A 22538-nucleotide genomic window follows, 5' to 3' on the forward strand; every position below is an offset into this window, starting at 1 on the left:
AGAGCTGAGGGACAGTACCTAGGCCCAGAGTTCAGGCCCCACAACCGGCAAAAAAAAAAAAAAATGCAAAAAAAAGTTGAGGAGAAATTAATGGTTGCCAATTAAGAATAGCTTTAATCTGGGCACCGGTGGCTCACGCCTATAATCCTAGCTACTCAGGAGGTTGAGATCTGAGGATCGTGGTGCAAAGCCAGCCCGGGCAAGAAACTCCATGAGTGGCGCTGTGGCTCAAGTGGTAGAGCACTTGCCTTGAGCTGAAGAGCACAGGAACAGCGCCCAAGCCTAGAGTGCAAGCCCTATGACTGACTTTAAAAAAAAAAATAGCTTTCCTCAAGCTTTTAATATTTGGAGAATGAAGTAACACCTTGTAAATTGACCTAAGTGGAGGTTCACAATGGATAAACAAGTAAAATGCAATGGATGGTATATGAATAAGTTTCATAGATTTAAAAACTGAAATTTTCAATGTGAATTGGAACATGCACCTTGAGGTTCTGTTCCCAGCATTAAGCTTAACTTTAGAATAAACTGACTAGCTTAACAAGTCTGTCTCTCCCTCTCTTTCTCTCTCTCCCCTTCTCTCCCTCTCTCTCCCCCCTACACACCATAGCTAAAAATTTAATGCCAGCTATAAATGATAGTACTATTTCATTGTAAGTTTTTGCCAAAATTGGGAAAAGGTAGATGGTTGATTTAATTCATATTTATAATAAGAGTTGTACCCTTTTGCCACATAGAAATTGCAAGTACTGCTATTATCCATCCATTTTAATTTTAAGTATATTGTTAAATAACTTTAGTGACTTACTCAGTTTTCTGACATCTTTTCCCCTTTAGCTCCCAAGGCAGGTTATAGCCAAGGTGCAACTCAGTATACTCAAGCCCAGCAAACTCGACAAGTGACAGCCATAAAACCAGCCACACCAAGTCCAGCTACCACTACTTTCTCCATTTATCCTGTGTCCTCCACCGTACAGCCAGTGGCAGCTGCGGCTACTGTGGTGCCATCTTATACTCAGAGTGCTACATACAGTACCACAGCAGTTACTTATTCTGGTAAGATTGATAAGCTATTTACATGAGTTAACATTAAAAGGGATTTACTAAAAGCTGTCCTGATTTTCCTTGGAACTATCTTATTCCCAATAGTAGGAATTGAATTATTAGCAGGAATTAATGTAAGCATATCTGCATACTATGAAAAATGACTATACTGCAAGTAGTTCCTTTTTGTTTGTGGGTAGATCTTAGCAGAATCTTAAGGTGCTCTTTGGGAATTTGCAATCTATTTAAAAGTTGGGCATAGAATTACAATTAGAGGAAGAAACACAAGTCTTATGTGGCCTAGCTATCCACTACAATGTTAGAGCTTTTGAAAAAATCTCTAAATTAGTTTCTGCAGTGGTGAAGGCAAAAAGAAAAAAAATTGTTTTTATGCATATTTAGATATTCTGCTCTAAAGCATCAACTGCTGGTGTCCTGCTGGTTAAACCACACCTCCAGTCCCTTTTTGCTGGCTCTTTTTGCAAATGGAATCTAGTATTTTCTGCTTGGGCAGGCTTCAAACCACGATCCTCCAGATCTCAACTTCCTAATAGCCAGGCATGAACTTTAGTTCCATCTCACTCTTTTTTTAAGAATAGACAAGATGTTTATCTACAGAAACTTCTAAAATTTTTATTACTTGTACAAATAAATTTTGTTATGATTTATTCATATATGTATACAATGTGCTTTGATCAAATTCACTACCTCTTTAGTTTCTTAATATTACTGTGGACTCATTTAATGTAGTATACTATAATCCATTACTAACATCTCTCTTTGAGGCTCACGTTGTACCAATTTTGGACAGTGGAATTCTCTTCAGACCAGTCCCTGAGTCATTTTATCATTGCCATGTTATTCTCTGAGGACATTTTCCTTTCTAGTGCTGTGAAATATTACAGCTACACCTCATGGTTTTCTCTTAGCCATTTTAGTAGACGTATGGTTTCTTATAAGTGCCACTGGCATAAAAACAATTCAAGGGGCTGGGAAGGTGGCTCAGTGATAGAGCACTTCCCTTGCATACATGAGGCCCTGGGTTTGATTCCTCCGCACCACATGAGCAAAAAGAAAAAAGCTGGAAGTGGCACTGTGACTTAAGTGCTAGAGCGCTAGCCTTGAGCTATAGAGCTGCGGGACAGTGCCCAGGCCCAGAGTTCAGGCCCCACAACCGGACCCAAAAAAAAACAACAAAAACTATTCGAACAAATGCATAGTATTTCATTGAGTGAATGCCCCATATTTTTGTATTATATACTTTAGAGCATTTAAGGCTTTTAAATATTTTAGTTGACACTGTAACTATATTACAATATATAAAATAATGTACTAGGAAGTACAATGTGGTAGTGCGCTGGAACATTAGAAATTATTCCTCTTAGCCAGAGCCACTGACTCATGCCTGTAATCCTAGCTACTCAGGAGGCTGAGTTCTGAGGATCACAGTTTGAAACCAACCTGGGTAAGAAAGTCCGTAAGACTCTTATCTCCAATTAACCACCAGAAAACCACAAGTGGCACTGTATCTCAAAGTGGTGATAGTGCTTAGCCTTGAGCATAAAAGCTCAGGGACAGCATCCAGATCCTGAGTTCAAGCCCCACGACCAACCAAAAAAAAAGTTATTCCTCTTGCCAGGCACCAGTGGTGGCTCCACACTTTATAATCCTAGTTATTCAGGAGGATGAAAATGAACTGCAATCTGAAGATTGCAGTTTTAAGCCAGCCTGGTCAGGAAAGTCTGTGACACCTAAAGTTAAGCAGATAAAAGACAGTAGTAGAGCTATAGCTCAAGTGGTAGAGTGTCAACCTTGACAGAAAAAGCTAGACCCTGAGTTCAAGCCCGAGAGCGCACGTGCGTGTGCATACACACACACACACACACACACACACACACACAGTTGCTTTATCAGATTACATCCTCAGCCTATACCCATTTTCTATCATTTACCCTATACTTGTCAGACCCTAATAACTGCTCTCTTATTCTCTACTTCCTTCAAGGTTAACTTGTTACCTTTTACATATAAGCAGAAACATGCAACATTTGCCCTTCTGTATGTAACTTACTTCATCTAACATAATACACTATAGTCTCATCGTGCTGCTGAAAAAAATGACAGAATTTTATTCTCTGTCTTGACTACATGGATATACTGTTGGTATATCTTTTATTTTTATTTTATCATGGGGCTTGTACTCGGTGTGGGTGCTGTCCCTGAGCTTTTTTGCCCAAAGCATTTGGAGTCATCACTCTACTTGGTGGTTAATTGGAGATAAGAGTCTCTCAGACTTTTCCTACCTGGGCTGGCTTCAAACCATGATCCTCAGATCTCAGCCTCCTGAATAGCTAGGATTACAGGCATGAGACACTGGCACCTGGCTGGTTTTTTTTTCTTTTTAAATCTTTATCCCTTCTGCCAAAGGACTTCTGCTTAATTCCATATCTTGGCTGTTATAAATAGTGCTATAATAAGTATGCAGGTACTGAGGATAGGTGCCTGTGGCTCATGCCTAGTCCTGGCTCCTCAAGAGGCTAAGATCTGAGGATTGTAATTAGAAGCCAGCTCAGTAAGGAAAGTCTGAGGAAACTTGTTACTTTTCCTGTTCTCAGAGCTTAAACTTGGGGTCTGGGCTCTGTCCCCGAGCCGCTTTACATGCTCTCTTAGTGCTCTAGCACCTGAGATACAGTGCCTCTTGTGGCCTTTTCTGAATAGCTTATTGGAGAGGAGAGTTAATGAACTATCTAACCATATTGTGGACTCTTAAATTTAAAAACTAAGATACTAAAGAACAGAATTGGAAAAACTGTTGGCCTTTGCTGCCTTTATTCTGCTGTTTTCTTCATACATAAATTATATTTAAGTAGCATGTTAACACTTTTTATGTAGAAGGACTAAAATCATTTGGGAAATAGTTATAAAGATTGCATGATAAGTGACTACCTAGCCATGTATAAGACCTTGGGTTCAATTTGCAGTATTACACACAAAGATACTGTGAATCTTTACAGTGAAATTTAAGCTATGTATATTTTGCCTATAAATTTTAGAGCATTTGGCCATGAGCTTAGTTATGTTTTTTTTTTCACATTCTTAAATAAAGCAGAGGACATTTGTTGTGACTGCCTCACTAAAGTTTATTGATCTATGAAACTTTTAATTTAGCCAGTTGTTTTCTCATTTAATCATGTGCTTATTAATCCAAATCTACGTATTCTTCCTGTTTTTATTTTAGGTGTTTTCTTGTCTTACCACCTTTTCTAAACATTTATAAGCATTTCTAATAGTATAGCAGCCTGACATAAAACTTGAGGAAGGCTTTTCTCAGTAGTTGTCTGATATCTTTTTTTCTTTTAGGTAAATCCATTTTCAGATACCTGTCATTCTGATTTCCATATGTCTTAGCTCTTGTCCATCCAATTCCTGTTTTTCTCTATATGTGTAGGTATATTAGAATCAGCGGGTTTTTTTTCATAATAAGTGGGCAGCATTCAAGAGAGCAAAAGTTGAATTCACTTTAAGTAGCTGTTCTGTGCTGTCCTTACAACTAGGAATCTTGTCTCCTGAGCCTCACTTTTTGTCCCTTACCTATAACCATAAAGAAAAAAAGCTTATCTAGAATTAAGCTCTCTGGAAATCGGATGTGTTCCCTACTTCAAATTCTTAGTTTATAAGTAATAAGTGCTCCAGTTGCTAGGTGGACTTACATATAAAATTAGGGATTTTTGTCAAATTTTAAACTATTGCATATTTTTTAATGTTAGTAAATAAACAACAGCTATGTAGTTCATCAGCGGAGAATTAGAATAATGGAAATGAATAAAATCAAAACATTTTTTAAACTGCTTTTTCATCTTTTGAAAGATAGAATGAGTCTTCATTTATGATACTTTCATCTGAATTCCAGCTACATATCACAGACTTTCTGCTAAACTTTAATTACGTTGCCTCTTCAAACTAGCTTCTTACTTTTTTATCAGTTGTAGAGCCCATCAATCAAATTTTGGGGGCTCAGCTTTTGATGTGTTTTCTCTTTTGAGTCATGCAGTATCTTACTTTGATGAATTTTCTTTTCCTATTTAAGGTTCCTACCTCCCATTCTTCTTTAAATCTATTTCCTTTATATCTTCATAACACCTGGCATCCGTTAATACTTGTCAAGTAATTTATGTAGAAAGATGGTATGGTTCTAGGAGATAGACACATTATTGTAACTATGCACATGTAAATCTACCCCTTTTGGCCATATTTATTGAGTTTAAATTTACAACTAATATTTAACTTGTCCTGTTTGATTATATAACAATATTTCTTTGGTTTTATTTGTAAGGTACGTCTTATTCAGGTTATGAAGCAGCAGTGTATTCAGCTGCATCTTCCTACTACCAACAGCAGCAGCAGCAACAGAAGCAAGCAGCAGCAGCAGCTGCTGCTGCTGCAGCAACAGCTGCCTGGACAGGGACCACCTTTACTAAAAAAACACCATTCCAAAATAAACAACTGAAACCAAAACAGCCTCCCAAACCACCCCAGATTCACTATTGTGATGTTTGTAAGATCAGCTGTGCTGGACCACAGGTACTTATCTATATTGTGTGTTTTACCATGGATCTCAGTAGTTTTGTAATTCTGGTGAGACTGATTTACATGTTTATAGGACATTTAGGAATAAAAAATCTTTTTCAAAACGATCAACTAAAAAAGCATATACTACAGGATTTACTAGTTGCAATATACTAGTAGTATATAAAGCAAATACTACTATCATAGTTAAATGTATGCTTATATGCATGATTTAGGCATGGATCTGTTTATAACTTCCTTCCTAACTCATTTCTTTTTGTTTGTGCATTTAGTGGGGCTTGAACTCTGTGTTGAGCTCTCAGCTTTCTTGCTCATGGCTGACGATCTACCATTTTAGATATTCCTTCAATCTTAGCTTTTTATAGGTTTATTAGAGGTGGAATCTTTAAGACTTTTCTATCTAAGCTGGCTTTGAACTTCAACCTTCTAGAAGTCAGTTTGCCTGAACAGCTAGGATAATAAGCATAAGCCACAGGCAGACTGCCTTATATGAGTGTCTACTTTCAGCCAGGCGCTGGTGACACAGGCCTAGCTACTCATGAGGCTGAGATCTGAGGATTGCAGTTTAAAGCCAGAAGTAGCATTGTGGTTCAAGTGGTAGAATGCCAGCCTTAACCATAAAACTTAAGGCACAGTGCCCAGGTCCTGAGTTCAAGCCCCAGTACCAGCACACACACACCAAAAAGAGTCCAGTTCTATAGCCAGGTATAGTGGTACATTTCTGTGAACCCACATTTTAATCACACCTCTAAATCTGTTTTGTTTTTTATTATTTTCCTGACCGTATCTTGCATTTTGGCTTGTTTTCACCTTGAACTGTGATCCTTCTAATCTCTCCTTTTCCATAGCTAGGATGTTAAGTTTTCTTCACTGTGCTTGACTTATTTGTTGAGATGGAATCCCACTAACTTTTGGGATTTTTTTTTTTTTTTGAATGGAATCAAGCCAAAATCCTTAGAAACCTCCTGAACTGGAATTACAAGCATGAGTCATTGTCGCTGACTTTTTTTTTTAACTTAATGGCATACTACATTTTTTAATACTGTATTTTGGTAATTATTCTTTTTGTCTAGCATTATACTTAAGCAATAAAAGATAGATTGTGTGTGTACACTTGATAAGAACTCAGGGCTCAAAAGAACTCTAGCTCAGCTTTTTACCTCATGGCTAGTGCTCTACCACTTGAGCTATACCTCTAGTCCAAGATACAGATTCTTAAAAGAAGTAGCCACACATTGTAGCTAAGTATGAGTACTTTGTAACTTTAAAATGTTTATAAATTTATTCTTGAAGTTTTACTTAGTATACACAAGTTTCTGTATTCAATCCCCAGAACACAAAAATTATTCTTGTTGAACCAGGTATGGAGAACTACAGATAGATCACATCTGTGAGAAATTCCTCATGCTTTTGTACAATTGCTTTTAAAATTTCTCATTCTCATTTTTAAATGAATACTAGAGATTTGAGCATTGGACAGCTGATATAGAAAGAAAATTTCTTTTTGTTTGAAACAGACTTACAAAGAACACTTAGAAGGACAGAAACATAAAAAAAAAGAAGCTGCATTGAAAGCCTCACAAAATACCAGCAGCAGCAACAATTCTACTCGTGGAACTCAAAATCAGCTACGTTGTGAGCTCTGCGATGTGTCTTGTACAGGAGCAGATGCATATGCTGCCCACATTCGTGGTGCTAAGCATCAGAAAGTAGGTGGTTCCCCCCCCCCAGCCTTATGTCTTACTCTGTTTAACTTTTTAATGGAGGTTTAAGAAAAAAGGTAGCTTCAAATTTTGAAAAGTTCATTATATAAGTATTGGTTAGGTGTTAACATGCAAAAAGTGACATCAAATAGCTTAACCTTTTTCAAAATTAAAGCAATTTTACTCAGGAATTATGTATTTATTTTCTCTCTTCTGTCTTAATTATGGTTGATTTGCAGTTTGCAAATTCCTGTTTGTTCATCTGGTAGTACATATTTTCCATATCTGCTGCACAGAGATCATGTAAAAATAACAAGTGTTGTCTGTAAAAATGTATTGAAAAAATATGGCAAAGGAAAAATAGATTTTTATCTTACATCATTCATACAAACTTAAAAATTCATACTTTGAATCCTCTAACAGGTTATTGCATTTTGTTTTGTAGGTTGTTAAATTACATACAAAACTTGGTAAACCTATTCCTTCGACAGAACCAAACGTTGTTAGCCAAGCTACTTCCTCAACAGCTGTATCTGCTTCAAAACCAACTGCCTCTCCTTCAAGCATTGTGGCAAGCAATTGTACTGTGAATACTTCAATTGCAACTTCTTCAGTGAAAGGTCTTGCAACTCCAGGAAACTCATCTCTTAATAGTACATCCAACACTAAAATATCAGCCATTCCTACCAATATGGCTGCCAAGAAAACATCAACACCCAAAATAAATTTTGTTGGCAAGTACTGAGAATTCTCTGTTCCTCCTGTTCTATTAGTGTGTTTCTTTCCCATTGCAAGATTAACATTTGTTTATTCACTTTTATTTTGTTGATGCTAGGATCAAGCTGAGGGCCTCATGCATGCTAGACTGGCACTCTACCACTAAGCTATGTCCTCATTCTCTGCTTTCTCTATTTCTCTCCTTCTTATTCAGTCCAGTCTGCTGTATAGCATTTTCCCTCTACCCTTTTCTGGAAACAATTTCATGAATTACCAAAGATTTAACTGCCAAATTCACTTAGATCTTCATTCCATTGACCTAGTTGATGGGTTTTTTTTTATGGTCTGGATTTATAGCTCTGGCTTGCCTCAAACTTGCTATCCTTCCCTACATTACATGTCCTAGAAGTGCATCGTCACACCTAGCTGTTGATTGCTATTCTGTAAAGATTTCTAGATCTTTACTTCTGCCATGTACAGTGATCCCTCACCTATCACGGAACTATGTTCCAGACACCCCCCCCCCCAATAATAGATGAAAATCCACGAAGTAGCAGCGTTATATATTTGCCCCTCACTATATAGCGGATCGCCTATTGCTACTTTGTGGATTTTCACCTTCCGCAGGGGTTTCTAGAGCATAGCTCCCACGACAGGTGAGGAATCACTATGTTTTTGTTTGTTTGTTGTCAGTCATGGGGCTTGTCCTCTGGGCCTGTGCGCTGTCCCTCAGCTCTTTAGCTCAAGGCAAGAAGTGCTCTACCACTTGAGCCACTGAGTCACTTCCAGTTTTCTGGTGATTAATTGGATAAGAGTCTCACTGAGGGGCTGGGAAGGTGGCTCAGTGGTAGAGCACTTGCCTTGCATGCCCTGGGTTCGATTCCTCAGCACCACATAAGCAGAAAAAACAAAAGCCGGAATAGGTGCTGTGGCTCAACTGGTAGAGTGCTAGCCTTGAGCTGAAGAGCTTGAGGGACAGCGCCCAGGCCCAGAGTTCAGGCCCCATGACTGGACCCCCCCCCAAAAAAAAAAAAAAAGTCTCACTGACTTTCCTGCCTGGGCTGGCTTTGAACTGTGATCCTCAGATCTCAATCTCCTGAGTTGCTAGGGGTGAGTGCCCACCTTGCTTTTTTTGTTTGTTTTTGGTTTGTTTTTGTTTTTAATAAAACCCTGCAGTATAGTGAAGCGAAGCCTCATTCAGTGAACTGCGATAAAGGAAGGAATGACTATATCCATCCTTCCGTTTCTCAGATGTGTTACTGTTTCTCTCTGCCTATGTGTTCATTTTGGATGTTGTCTCACTGTACTCCGCTATTGAATAGTCTGTGCTTATCAGTATGACCAAATGACTATAGTGTCTTTGGAAAATTTTAAATGCCTACTTGAGTTTGAGAGCCATGTTTTAGATATTCACTGGTCATTCTCTGTATAGCTCTAGGAATGACTAATAGTATGTCCCATTCTAACCCACAAATCCATCACAAGAATACTATAAAGTAGCCAGGTGCCAGTTGGTCACGCCCATAATACTAGCTACTTAGGAGGCTTGGATCTGAGGATCCAGGTTCAGAGCCAGCCTGGGCAGCAAAGTCCAAGAGAATCTGATCTCTAATTAATGACCAATGTGCTACAATGGAGGTGTAGCTCAAGTGGTAGAGTGCTAACCTTGAGCAGAAAAACTAAAGGACAGCTCCCAAGCCCTGAGTTCAAACCCCAGCACCCAACAAAAAAGAAAAGGGAAAAAAATACTCAAGGTCTGGCTCATGCATTAGATAGAGCACTGCCTTGAGTTCAAATCTAGTAACATAAATTAAAAAAAAATAGAATGCCATAAAATTGCTTATTTTTCAGTGAAAAACTTCGTTAACATTGAAAAATGTTTTTCAGTGCCCTTTCCTGTGCTAGTTTGTTTGCTTGTTTGTTTTGTTGGTACCTGGGCTCGAACTTGGGGCCTCCTGCGCTGCTTTCTTGCTCATGGCTTAATTTACCATTTTATCCTCTAATCCCTTTCATTGTTTTCTTAGGTCTTTAAGATATTTCTTTGGTCTCATCATCTCTATCTTGGTAGTGATTCATGCTAAAGTACAGACTATGATTTGAATTTGAGTCTTAATCCCATGTTGTTGTTGTTAGTTGTATATGCCAATCTTTATATTGAGACATGAGTTTCTTCCTTTTCATTCCTCTTTTCAAAGTCCATGTTCATCACCTTTTGGGAAACCTTTTTAACTGGACTAGGTTAATAACTCCTCTAAATTCTCACAAAATACATTTCCTACTTTTTACAGTACTTATTTAAGCTATCATAGTTATTTTTCCTTTTTTATGCCAATGCTCTGGTCCTTGAACTCTCAAGAGGCTTTTTCTTTCATGGCTGGTGCTCTACCACTTGAGCCACACTTCTACTTTCCAGGTTAATTGGATTTATCTGCCTGGGCTGGCTTCCATCTGAGATCCTCAGGTCTCAGACTTCTGAGTAGCTAGAATGATAGGTATGAGCCACCAGCATCTGGCTCTTCTATCTTCTTTAATTTCTAGAAAACTGCATTATCTTATTTTTGCTTTGTTATCCTACCAAAATTTAGGATGTTGCCAAGACCTTTGTAAACACTCAGTTGTTGTTTTTTTGACAGTACTGAGGTTTGAACTCCTGTCCTTTATTGCAATGCTTATTTTTTACATAGGGTCTTGCTTCCTGTCTAGATGTAATTGTTACCCACCTGACCGTAACCCACCTATTTTAGGCTTTCTATTGTAGCAGGGATTACAAGTGTATATCATTCAGCTTCTTCTGTTTAGTTTCACTAGTTTCTCTGCCCAGATCGACTGGAACTGTGATCCTGTCAGTTTTAACCTCTGTAATGCTAGAATGATAATCCTGCCCCATACTGCTCAGACATCATTTGAGAAAGAGCCTCAATCACATGCACTGATGACCCAAGCAATACCCTCTTCATTTCAGCCTTCTTCATAGAATTATAGTCATAAGCCAATGGTACTTAGCTAGTGTTTTGCAAGTGGTATTTTTAAGGGTTCAGTATTGAACCCAAGTCTACATGCACTCTTGCTAGCCTTTTCACTCAAGCTGGTGTGGTGCTCTTACAACTGAGCCACACCTCCACTTTGGGTTCTTTTCCTAGTAAATTAGAGATAAGAACCTCAGATTTGTCTGCCCACGCTGACTTTGAATCTCAGTCCTCAATTCTCAGTCTCCTGAGTGGTTAAAATTGCAGGTATGGAGGCCAGTTTGCAAAAGGCTTACTTAAAAGCAAAGAAACCCAATGATATAACATTCCTTTGGAAAGTTAAAGTTGTTGATTGAATGGATGGCTGAAATGACACCTAAGATCTATTGTTATGAAGGTTATTCATATTTTTGTCTATAAATTCTTTTGGTAGTGGTATTGGTGCTGAATTTCAGGACTTAGCCCTTGGTAGCAGGCATTCTACCATTTGAGCACTATTTACAGTCCTTACTTTTCTTTTTTCTTTTTTTTTTTTGCTGGTCCTTGGGCTTAAACTCTGGGCCCAGGAACTGTCCCTGAGTTTCTTTTGCTCAAGGCAAGCACTCTGCCACTTGAATTACAGTGCCTTTTCGGCATTTTTGAGTAGTTTTTTGGCAATAAGAGTCTTCATGGAGTTTCCTGCCTGGGGTGGCTTTGAATCATGATCCTCAGATCTCAGTCTCCTGTGTAGCTAGGATAATAGGCATGAGCCATCAGCACCTGGTTGATGAATATCTAATGAATACCTTTAAACAGGAGTAACTTTTAAAAAATGAATAATGGGCTGGGAAGGTGGCTCAGTGGTAGAGCGCTTGCCTTGCATGCATGAGGCCCTGGGTTCGATTCCTCAGCACCACATAAGAAAAAAGAAAAAAGCCAGAAGTGGCGCTGTGGCTCAAGTGGTAGAGTGCTAGCCTTGAGCTGAAGAGGTGAGGGACAGTGCCCAGGCCCAGAGTTCAGGCCCCACGACCAGACCCCAAAAATAAAATAAATGAATAACTAATAAGCCTGACACCAGTGGCCCACATTTGTAATCCTAGCTACTCTCTCAGGAGAGGATCTGAGGATCAAAATTCGAAGCGAGCCTTGGTAGGAAAGTCTGTGAGACTTTTGCCTCCATTTAACCATCAAAAAGCCAGAAGTGGAGATGTGGCTCACATGGTAGAGCACTAGCCTTGAGCAAACAAAGGTCAAGGACAGTGCCCATGCCCTGAGTTCAAGCCCCAGAACTGGCCCCCCAAAATAAAACTATTTTTCAATCATGTAGAACTTAGGATATAAACATAAATTAGGTTAAGTCCCTCATTCTTTTAGATACCTGATGTTCGCTTACATACTTGGTCATATAAGAGCAAGTGTGGGGATTAGGGATATTGTTGGGTGATGAAGGGAAAAGTAACTTTTTAATAGGATTTTGAGAAAACCTTGTCATTTATGTGGTTCTTCAAAAATTTTAAAATCTATTTTACGTCAGCAGAAGTTTGAAATTTTTTGTTTAATCCTTTATACATTTATACAAAAATAAAACTAATTCTTTGATGCTTTTCTAGGTGGTAATAAGCTACAGTCAACAGGAAATAAAACAGATGACCTGAAAGGAGCCGAATGTGTTAAAAGTACTCCTGTCGCTTCTGCTGTGCAGATTCCAGAAGTAAAGCCAGACTCAGTGTCAGAGCCGGTCACACCTGCATCTCTTGCTGCTTTGCAGAGTGATGTACAGCCAGTGGGCCATGATTATGTGGAAGAGGTATTGATTTGAGAATATCATTGCTGTGAAATTGGATAAGGAAAGAAATGTGCTTGTTGCAAGCACATTTTACATGTAAAAATCAATTATCACATTTACATTTAGGTTACTTATGAAAGAGAATCAAAAGATTGTTAAAAAAAAAAATAGTGGGACTAGGAATATGGCTCAAATGGTAGAGTACTTGACTATCAAATCTGAGGCCCTGAATTAAAAAATCCCAGAACTTCAAAAACTAAACATGATGCCTTTTAGGTTGGACTGTCACTGACTTGAAGTCATTTCGCATGGTAACACTGTCACTGTAATGTAAAAGAATTTTCCAGGGCTGGGAAGGTGGCTCAGTGGTAGAGTGGTTGCCTTGCATGCATGAGGCCCTGGATTTGATTCCTCAGCACCATATAAGCAGAAAAGGCCAGAAGTGGTACAGTAGCTCCAGTGGTAGAGCACTAACCTTGAGGGACAGTGTCCAGGCCCAGAGTTCAGGCCCATCACTGGCAAAAAAAAAAAAAAAAAAAGAATTTTCCATTTACTTGGCAATTACACTAGTGGAAAGACCTAATATATGGTCTTTGAACACTCACCTACGGTATAAAATTAAGATTACTGACTTAGTAGATGCTATTTTTATTTGGTTTCTCGAGCTATTAGAGAACTTCCTGTCATGCAGGTGAAGTTGAGTAAATGGAAGAACAAAGGAGAAATTAGAACATTTGATGTTGAATGATTGCTGCTAGCAGGATGATTATGAGACTATACTATGATGTAAACAGTATAGTTTGCTTTTACTATGTTATGGACCATGTATACAGTTTTGAACTTTAGTGTAAACATCTATCAAACTGGTAATTTTTTCCCCAACAAAGTTGTGAAGCATAGATTTAAGTCCCCAGCACAGGGTCTAATAGTAGTGTTTAACTGGCTTTTCAATAAAGATTATATAGCTAGATGTGGTAGTTGCTTGCCTATAACCCCAGCTACTCCAGCAGAGGCAGAAGAAACATGAATTGAAGGTCAGCCAGGTAAAGTCATCAATACCCTACCTCAGAAATAAAATACCAACCAGGTGCCAGTGGCTCACACCTGTAATCCTAACTATGCAAGAGGAGGGGATCTGAAGAGGATCCTGGTTCAGAGAAGCCCAGGCAGGAAAGTCTGTGAGAATTTTATCTCTTTAAGTGCCAAAAAAGCTGGAAGTGGAGGTGGTAGGGCTCAGTGGTAGAGCTTAAATACAGTGCCTAGGCTGTTGAGTTGAAGGCCCAGGGAAGGAAAGGGAGACAAAAAGAGCTAGGTGCTTGATTTTACCAATCATTCATAACACCCTGGGATCAATACATAGGGAGTAAAATTTACATCGTGTACAAGTTTTTTATTGAGACAGACAACAGATATGTAATTTTTAAGTAATACATAAATTGATAAGTTATGTCTTTATGTGTGAGCACCAGTCCTGAGACTTGAACTCAGGGCCTCATATTCTCACTTGGGTTTTTCATTCAAAGCTGCCACACTACAACTTGAGCTAAACTTTTACTTCCAGCTTTTTGTTCATTAACTAAAGAGTCTCATGGATTTTTTTTCCATCTAAGCTGACTTCCAGCCTCAATCCTCAGAGCTCACCTGCACAGCTAGGATTACAGGTGTGAGCTACCAGCACCCAGTTACCTATTTATTTATCTATCTATTTATTTTTGGTTAGTCGTGGGGTCTGAACTCTGGGCCTGGGCACTGTCCCTCGGCTCTTCAGCTCAAGGCTAGTTAGTGCTCTACCACTTGAGCCACAGCGCCACTTGCGGCTTTTTCTGCTTATGTGGTGCTGAGGAATTGAACCCAGGGCCTTATGCATGCAAGGCAAGCACTCTACCATTGAGCTGCCTTCCCAGCCCCTACATATTTTATTATAAGAGTAAGATTTTATTAATCTTTTAGAAAATGTTTTCCACCCAAACAGACTAGTTTCTAATGATTTGAGTTAATCCTAAACTTCAGAACATTATAGTATCCAATCTTAATACTTGCATTATCTTAGTGTGTGTAGTAATATTCCTGCCTACTAGTCTTTCTGATGGGTAGTTAGAAAAAAAAATTATCGTGATTTTATTTATTTATTTTTGGTCGGTCGTGGGGGTTGAACTTTGGGCCTGGGCGCTTGTCCCTCAGCTCTTCAGCTCAAGGCACTTGAGTTACAGTGCCACTTCCCGTTTTCTGGTGGTTTACTGGAGATAAGAGTTTCACGGACTTTCCTGCCTGGGCTGGCTTTGAACCTCGATCCTCAGATCTCAGCCTCCTGAATAGCTAGGATTACAGGTGTGAGCCACCAGTGCCCGGCACGCATAAACTTTAGAGTGCTGGAGGGTACTAGAATTTGAACTCAGGGTCTTGAGCTTGATATACACAGCAAGGTTTGTTATATACCTCCAGCCCTTCTCAAGAGTTAATAATTCTAGCTTTTAGTCACAGTTCTATTCTCTCAAAACTTTATAGATACTGCCACCTAGTTTTTCCCTTACTTAAATTCTAATTTCTTAAAATTTGAACAACATTAAATCTGTAGAGCTTATATACTTTTTATGTATTAATTTATTTACTTTGCAATGGTAGCAATTGAACTAGGGGCTCAGACTACTCGGGCTATATTCTCAACCCTGTGAAGACTTGTGAATGAATTCTTAACAGCTCTAACACTCCTCTGTTTTTCCACACCAAGGTACGAAATGATGAAGGAAAAGTAATTAGGTTCCATTGTAAATTGTGTGAATGCAGCTTTAATGATCCCAATGCTAAGGAGATGCACTTGAAAGGAAGAAGACACAGACTTCAATATAAAGTAAGAAAATGTTTTTTCCTTTTTTTTTTTAAAGTAACTGAATGTTCTGTTTGTAAATCTGTGTCTAAACACAATTTACCTGGTTAATGAACTCTCATTCTAAGATTAGCATGTCCTCCAAATATTCACTTAGATATGTTTTATTATTTAGTTATGCTGAAGCGCAATATAACCTCATTAGTTTTAGTAAATGGCTTAAACTGATAAAATTACTTGGATTGGTAATCATATAAGAATAATTGCTACATGTAGAGTGAAGGGTGGTTTTGTTTTGTTTTGTTTTTGTCGGTCATGGGGCTTGAACTCTGGGCCTGAGCGATGTCCCTCAGCTCTTCAGCTCAAGGTGAATGCTCTACCACTTGAGCTACAGCGCCACTTCCGGTTTTCTGGTGGTTTATTGGAGATAGGAGTTTCATGGACTTTCCTGCCTGGGCTGGCTTTGAAACGTGATCCTCAGATCTCAGCCTCCTGAGTAGCTAGGATTACAGGCGTGAGCCACGGGCATTTCAAGTTTTTAATTGGTTGGACTAAAAATACATGACACATGCCTTTTCTGTTAAAAAAAAAATCAGTGGGAAAATGTCATTGAGGATAACTTGAATCCATGTTCCTAGGCCCTGGTCACTCATCTAGCTCAGGATAAATTATTTCCTAAATAAATAAGCACAGGACATTTGGGCAATACAGTACTTACATATGAAAACATTAGTTTATTAGGACACATTATTGTTTCCTAATAAAAGTTGTGCAAGCTGGGCTTCATTGTGACATTTTTCATACATATATACAATGTATCCAACTCCCAATTTTAAAAATAATTTTGATGAGTCTCATTGTTTCATTTTCATACATGCAAACGAACTACAGTAACTGTATTCATCCTCATTTAACTTGTTTTAACTCCTTCTGTTATCACTCCCCCATAGCCTGTTTTATTTTCCTGTGAATTTTTTATCTCATTTAAAATTATTTATAAAGTTAAACACCTATTAGTCCTCTAAGAATTTCATAAAACTTTCTATTAACACTGTTACACACTAAGCCATTAAGTCTGAATAATTAAACATTTTTATTAATACATTGATGAGTCTTTTCTCCTATTATGCTGATTTTACCTTTGAGTAGGAAATTTGCACAAAAGCATTTGTATGATAAAAGAATGTGTGGAGCTCTGCACTGGTGGTTCACACCTATAATCCTAGCTGAGATCTGAGGGTTATGGTTGGAACAGCCAGGCCAGGAAAGTCTGTAAGACTTATCTCCAATAAAGCACCAAAAAACCAAAGTGGAGCGGTGACTCTAGTGATAGCCTTTAGTATAAAGCTTAGGGACAGTGCCCAGGTCCTAGTTGAAGCCTAGGATCAGCACCCCCCAAAAAAAGAACATGTTGAATTCTTGATGAGAATACATGTAGATTTTTGGAGAGCTGCTATTTATTAAATGTCTGTATTAACAGAAAAAAGTAAATCCAGATTTGCAAGTTGAAGTGAAGCCCAGTATTCGAGCAAGAAAGATTCAAGAAGAGAAAATGAGGAAGCAAATGCAGAAGGAGGAATATTGGCGAAGACGAGAAGAAGAAGAACGCTGGAGGATGGAAATGAGGTAATAACCTTTAATGGCATGATATGATAGTGGTTCTGTGTTTCTAAAAACTTAGCCTGCTGCCTATTTAAAAGCTCTCACTCATAGCAATCCAAATTTGTTTAATGTACTTTAAAGTAGTGGGGATGAAACTCAATCCTCATACATGCTAGGAAAGCTTTCTACCACCTAAACTAGACTCTCAGTCCTTTTATGTTTTTATTTTGCTTTTGAGATTCTTGTACTACTTTTGCTTTGGCTAGTTTCAAACTAGATTCTCCTGTCACTGTCTCCAAACTAGCTAGGATTACAGCTGTGCACTACCACATCCAGCGATTTTATGTGCTTTTAGTGTCTGCTAACATCCTAGTGTTGGGAAATACGTGGATTAAAATTAATGTATTGACTGTATACACTATTATATGACTGTGGTTTTGATATTAAGAATTTTGTGGTAAGTGCTATCTTACTAAATATTTGAAGTTTCACATTAGATAAGTGCCTCTATTTAAAGCAAGTAAAATCTCATCTTTACAGCTCAGTAAGATTTTGTTTATTCAGAGATGTATAGTAGTCATAATCATCACCTCTAGAAAAAAATACAAATCCATTCATTAACAATCCCAATTTATTCCCCCATCTTCCTTCCCTACCTCCAACTCCTTGCAGCCATGAATATACTTTGTCACTATAGATCTACCAGTACTGAGGATTTATATGAATAGAAACCAATATTTCATTTCTCTTTGTAGGTAATAATATATCATTGTATGGATATGTCACATTTTGCCTGACCTTTCCTCAGTTAATAGCTATTGAAAATTTTTGTGAATACTGCTATTTGAGTATTTTGTGCAAGCTTTGAAGTATAATTCATAAGCATACTTTACACATATTATAACTATATATCTTCAGACCTACTAAAATTAGGATTTTTATTTCTCATGCTAACAGTGTTCTTTTGTTCAGATACAAAGTTTTCTTTATAACAGTCTTCAAAGATGCCTCCCTTTTATAATGAATACTATACTCTTGCTTAAATCATAATCATTTTATAATAATACCAGGAATGTCCATATTGCAAGTGTGTAGTGAAAATTAGAACTGAGAAATACACGTATTTAGAAATGTTCTATTTTTATGTTTAAATATATCAATAAAATGGACCATGTAATTTAAAGGGTACAGGGCTTGGAAAGATGGAACTAAGGCAGGAGTGACATTGGCTAAGATGCATTATACTTAAAAATTGTTATGTTGAATTGAAAACCCCTTTATACAACTACTTATTAAAAAAATACTATTGGGCTGGGAAGGTGGCTCAGTGGCAGAGCATTTGCTTTGCATGCCTGAGGCCCTGGGTTCGATTCCTCAGCACCATATATGCAAAAAGAAAAAAGCTGGAAGTGGCGCTGTGGCCCAGGCCCAGAGTTCAGGCCCCACGACCGGACCCAAAAAATAAATAAATAAATAAAAATAAAAAATACTATTTATTTAATAAATATAATGTGAAAATTAACTAGAAAATACCCATTTCTCCATTTATGTAATTTTTATAAATCTCTTTAATGCTTGAGAAAAGACAAGAAGATTGCCATTGCTTTCATATTCATCTTACTGTAATACATATTGCTTAGGATGAGAGTAAAAATGGAAAGGCAAATAAATGTGTTTCTCTTGTTCTGTCCCTCCTTTTTTTTAAATTTGAGAGGAGTTTTATTGTATAGCTGCGGCCAGCCTGAACTCAAGATCCTCCCTCAGCCAATCAAGTACTGGGATTTATAACTGTGTACCACTGCACCTTGACCTGTTTTTTCTTTTTTATTACTTTTTTGTGTGTGTGTGGTACTGTAGTTTGAACTAATGGACAGGTACACTGCTGCTTGAGTTGTGCCTTTGTCCCTTTTCTGCTTTAGTTATTTTTCAGATAAAGTCACACACTTTTTCTCAGGCCCTCAGACAGGTGTACTTCTTCCTTTGCCTTGGTTATTACAGTTGTGTGCCACCCACCACACTTGGCTTGTTTGTTTAGATGTGATCTGACATTTTGCTTGGCTTGCCAGTCTGTCTACCACTTGTACACTTTTTGTTTTGTTATGTGTTTGTGTGTGGGTGTGTACTTTTTGTTTTGGGGTGTGTGTGTGTTTTGTTGTGTGTTTGTGTGTGGGTGTGTACTTTTTGTTTTGGGGTGTGTGTGTGGGGTGTGTGTGCGTGTGTGTGTGTGTGTGTTGCGCGCCAGTACAGCGGCTTAAATGCAGGTGCTATTCCAGGCATTTTTGCTTAAGGCTGGCACTCTCAAGTAAGAGTGCTTCTTTTAGCTTTTTGCTGGATAATTGAAAAGTCTCAGACTTGCCCTGCCCTAGCTAGCTTTGAACTGCTATCCTGAGATCTCAGGCTAGAATTAAGGGCACCCAGCAATGTTTTTGTTTGCTTATGTGTTTGTTTTTTAATGCCATATTGAGGCTTGAACTCGGTCTTAGATTTGCTCAGCTTGTTTGCTCACTCAGCATGCATTCAACCCATGCCTCCAACCCAGATTTCTGCTGCTTATTTTGGAGATGAAATCTCAAAGACTTGTCTGCCTAGACTTGGCTTTAAACCATGATTCTCTAGATTTCAGCCTACTGAGTAGTTGAACCACCTACCAAACTGCACACACTTATATTGCACTCATTTACCCTTTTTTATATGCATACCCCTTCTTGTTTTTGTCCTTTTTTCTTTGTTGGTTGTGGGGCTTGAACTCTGGGCCTGGCTGCTGCCCCTCACTTCTTCAGCTCAAGGCTAGTGCTCTGACATTTGAGCCCACAGCGCCACTTCTGGTTTTCTGAATGGTTTATTAGAGATAAGAGTCTCACCAACTTTCCTGCTCAGGCTGGCTTTGAACGTGATCCTCAGATCTCAGCCTCCTGAGTAGCTAGGATTACAGGTGTGAGCCAACAGCACCCAGCACATTGTCCTTTATAATGTGTTGGAAATGCTTTTCTACACTTAAATCGTGCATGCATGTATGCATAATATGAAAAAAAAAACAACTACTTACTAAATGCTAATACCTATGTGCTGAGGAAGAATTGGTAGTCTGTGGTTAAAAATTCCTGTCCTCATTGAATGTATACATATTGAATAATAACAAACTATTACCTGGAATGAACATGATTTTCCCGAACCTTACACTGTATTTTTGTCTTAAGGCTTAAATGACATAAAGCCATGTTTAATTAGTCTTTTTTTTTTTTTTTTTTGGTTGGTTGTGGGGCTTGAACTCGGCCTGGGCGCTGTCCCTCAGCTCTTCAGCTCAAGGCAAATGCTCCACCACTTGAGCCACATCGCCACTTACGGTTTTCTGAGTGGTTTATGGGACTCACAGACTTTCCTGCCCCAGCTTTGAGCCATTATCCTCAGATCTCAGCCTCCTGAGTAGCTAGGATTACTGGCGTGAACCACCTGTGCGCAGTGATTTATTAGTCTTTAATTAGAGCTATTCCCTGTTAGGTAAATTAAAAGTTGTTACAGTGAAAGTATAGAGGCACATTTCTTTCTTACATTCTGTTTAACACAGTTTTGTTGGTAAAGCCTTATTCTTACCAAAGTTTTCTTGCACACAGTTTCCTTTAAGAGCTATTCCTAAATCTCAAACTATCTTAATTTGATGATAGAACCGAGAAGAATGGTATAAAAGGCAATAGAATAGATTCTGGAAATGTTGACCAGTAAGGTAGAGGGAATATACTAGATTGTGCTCCTATCTCAGCTGATGGATGTTTTATTTTCAATGTATGCATTATTTTATTCTGAACTGAAAGCTATGGATTTCACAAAAATCCTGCTGGCCTTGGCAATGCAAGCTGCATTTCCTTTGGGCAACAAATTAGGGTGTGCGAAGAGGTTCTATAGAAAATGATAGCAGAGGGGCTGGAAAGGTGGCTCAGTGGTAGAGCGCTTGCCTTGCATGCCTGAGGCCCTGGGTTCGATTCCTCAGCACCACATAAGCAAAAAGAAAAAAGCCGGAAGTGGCGCTGTGGCTCAAGTGGTAGAGCGCTAGTCTTGAGCTGAAGAGCTGAGAGACAGCACCCAGGCCCAGAGTTCAGGCCCCATGACCGGACCCCCCCCTCCAAAAAAAAAGAAAAGAAAATGATAGGAGATTCATTTCTTTGAAGATGTGAAGAAAATGCCCAACTGTGCTGTCTGTCTACACATTGGATCTTTACATAAGTTGTTTTGGGGGCCTCCTTAGCTATATTTGCATTTACAAGCCCTACCTTAAAAGAGGAGAGAGGGTTGAGAGGAATGGAAAGTTTCTGCCTCCTACGCTTAAGATACAAAGTTTTTTCCTAATTTTTCTCACTAGTTCTCACTTTTAGTACTTAGTGAAAACAAATAAGGGAAGATGGATACAGAAGGGAGGAAGAAAAGTCATAGCTAAACTGATTTGGGTACTTTGGGGTTTTGTTTTTAATGTCTTGGATTGTATTTTTCCCCACCATGGTTACAATACCATTTGTGTTTCAGACGTTATGAAGAAGACATGTACTGGAGAAGAATGGAGGAAGAACAGCATCATTGGGATGATCGCCGCCGAATGCCAGATGGAGGCTATCCTCATGGTCCTCCAGGCCCATTAGGTCTCCTGGGAGTCCGACCAGGCATGCCTCCTCAACCACAGGGTCCTGCTGTGAGCATCCATTTTGTTTTTATAGTTAATCTGATCTCAAAAGTTTTTCATCTGATTTAGGTCCTTGTCCCTCTTCTTATTATAAGTACTTGCAGTTTCTGTATAAAGACTTGATAGAGTTTCCAATTCTCTTCCATATATATATATATATATATATATATAAGCATATATATATATACACATATATACACACATGAGGGGGCTTGATTATTTTTGCCTTCCAATTGGTAATGGTTTAGAATTATTTTTAAATACCAGTAATTTAAAATGTACTATTAAATTTAATGGACGATAGGTAGATAAATGTTATAAGACCAGTGCTTCTTAACTATGTTAAGAAGACTACAAGACTTACCAGACTTTCTTTCTTAATTCTTCTCTTTTTAATTTATCATTGCAGTGTCAAGTATTAGAAGCAAAGAAAGTTTCAGAATCATGATTTTTCAAGTTCACTGAAAACCTTTTTCAGGGCTCAGTTACAGCTTATTGAACACATGTGGGTCCCTGAGTTCTATTACAACACCATGAAAGTTTTAAAAAGCATTATCATAGTGTTAGATTATGCATATTATAATATTACTTTATGCACATCATCCAAACATGCTGTATGGAGGTACAACTTTCCATAGTTCATGTTTTCATTTTACTTAGA

General features: G+C 38.3%; 1 protein-coding gene across 1 annotated transcript in view; it reads left to right on the top strand.

Annotated features, from left to right (window-relative positions):
• The window catches only part of Zfr (zinc finger RNA binding protein), a 73040-nt gene that overhangs the window by 24292 nt on the left and 26210 nt on the right, over positions 1 to 22538 (top strand). Inside the window, exons 5-12 of the mRNA XM_013018582.1 lie at positions 838 to 1056; positions 5378 to 5625; positions 7149 to 7340; positions 7780 to 8068; positions 12607 to 12803; positions 15511 to 15630; positions 17087 to 17232; positions 21724 to 21886. Of these exons, the coding sequence (XP_012874036.1) occupies positions 838 to 1056; positions 5378 to 5625; positions 7149 to 7340; positions 7780 to 8068; positions 12607 to 12803; positions 15511 to 15630; positions 17087 to 17232; positions 21724 to 21886 (1574 nt within the window). The remainder of the gene's footprint in view (positions 1 to 837; positions 1057 to 5377; positions 5626 to 7148; positions 7341 to 7779; positions 8069 to 12606; positions 12804 to 15510; positions 15631 to 17086; positions 17233 to 21723; positions 21887 to 22538) is intronic.

The sequence above is a fragment of the Dipodomys ordii genome, unplaced genomic scaffold, assembly GCF_000151885.1.
Source record: "Dipodomys ordii isolate 6190 unplaced genomic scaffold, Dord_2.0 Scaffold41, whole genome shotgun sequence".
Taxonomy (NCBI): domain Eukaryota; kingdom Metazoa; phylum Chordata; class Mammalia; order Rodentia; family Heteromyidae; genus Dipodomys; species Dipodomys ordii.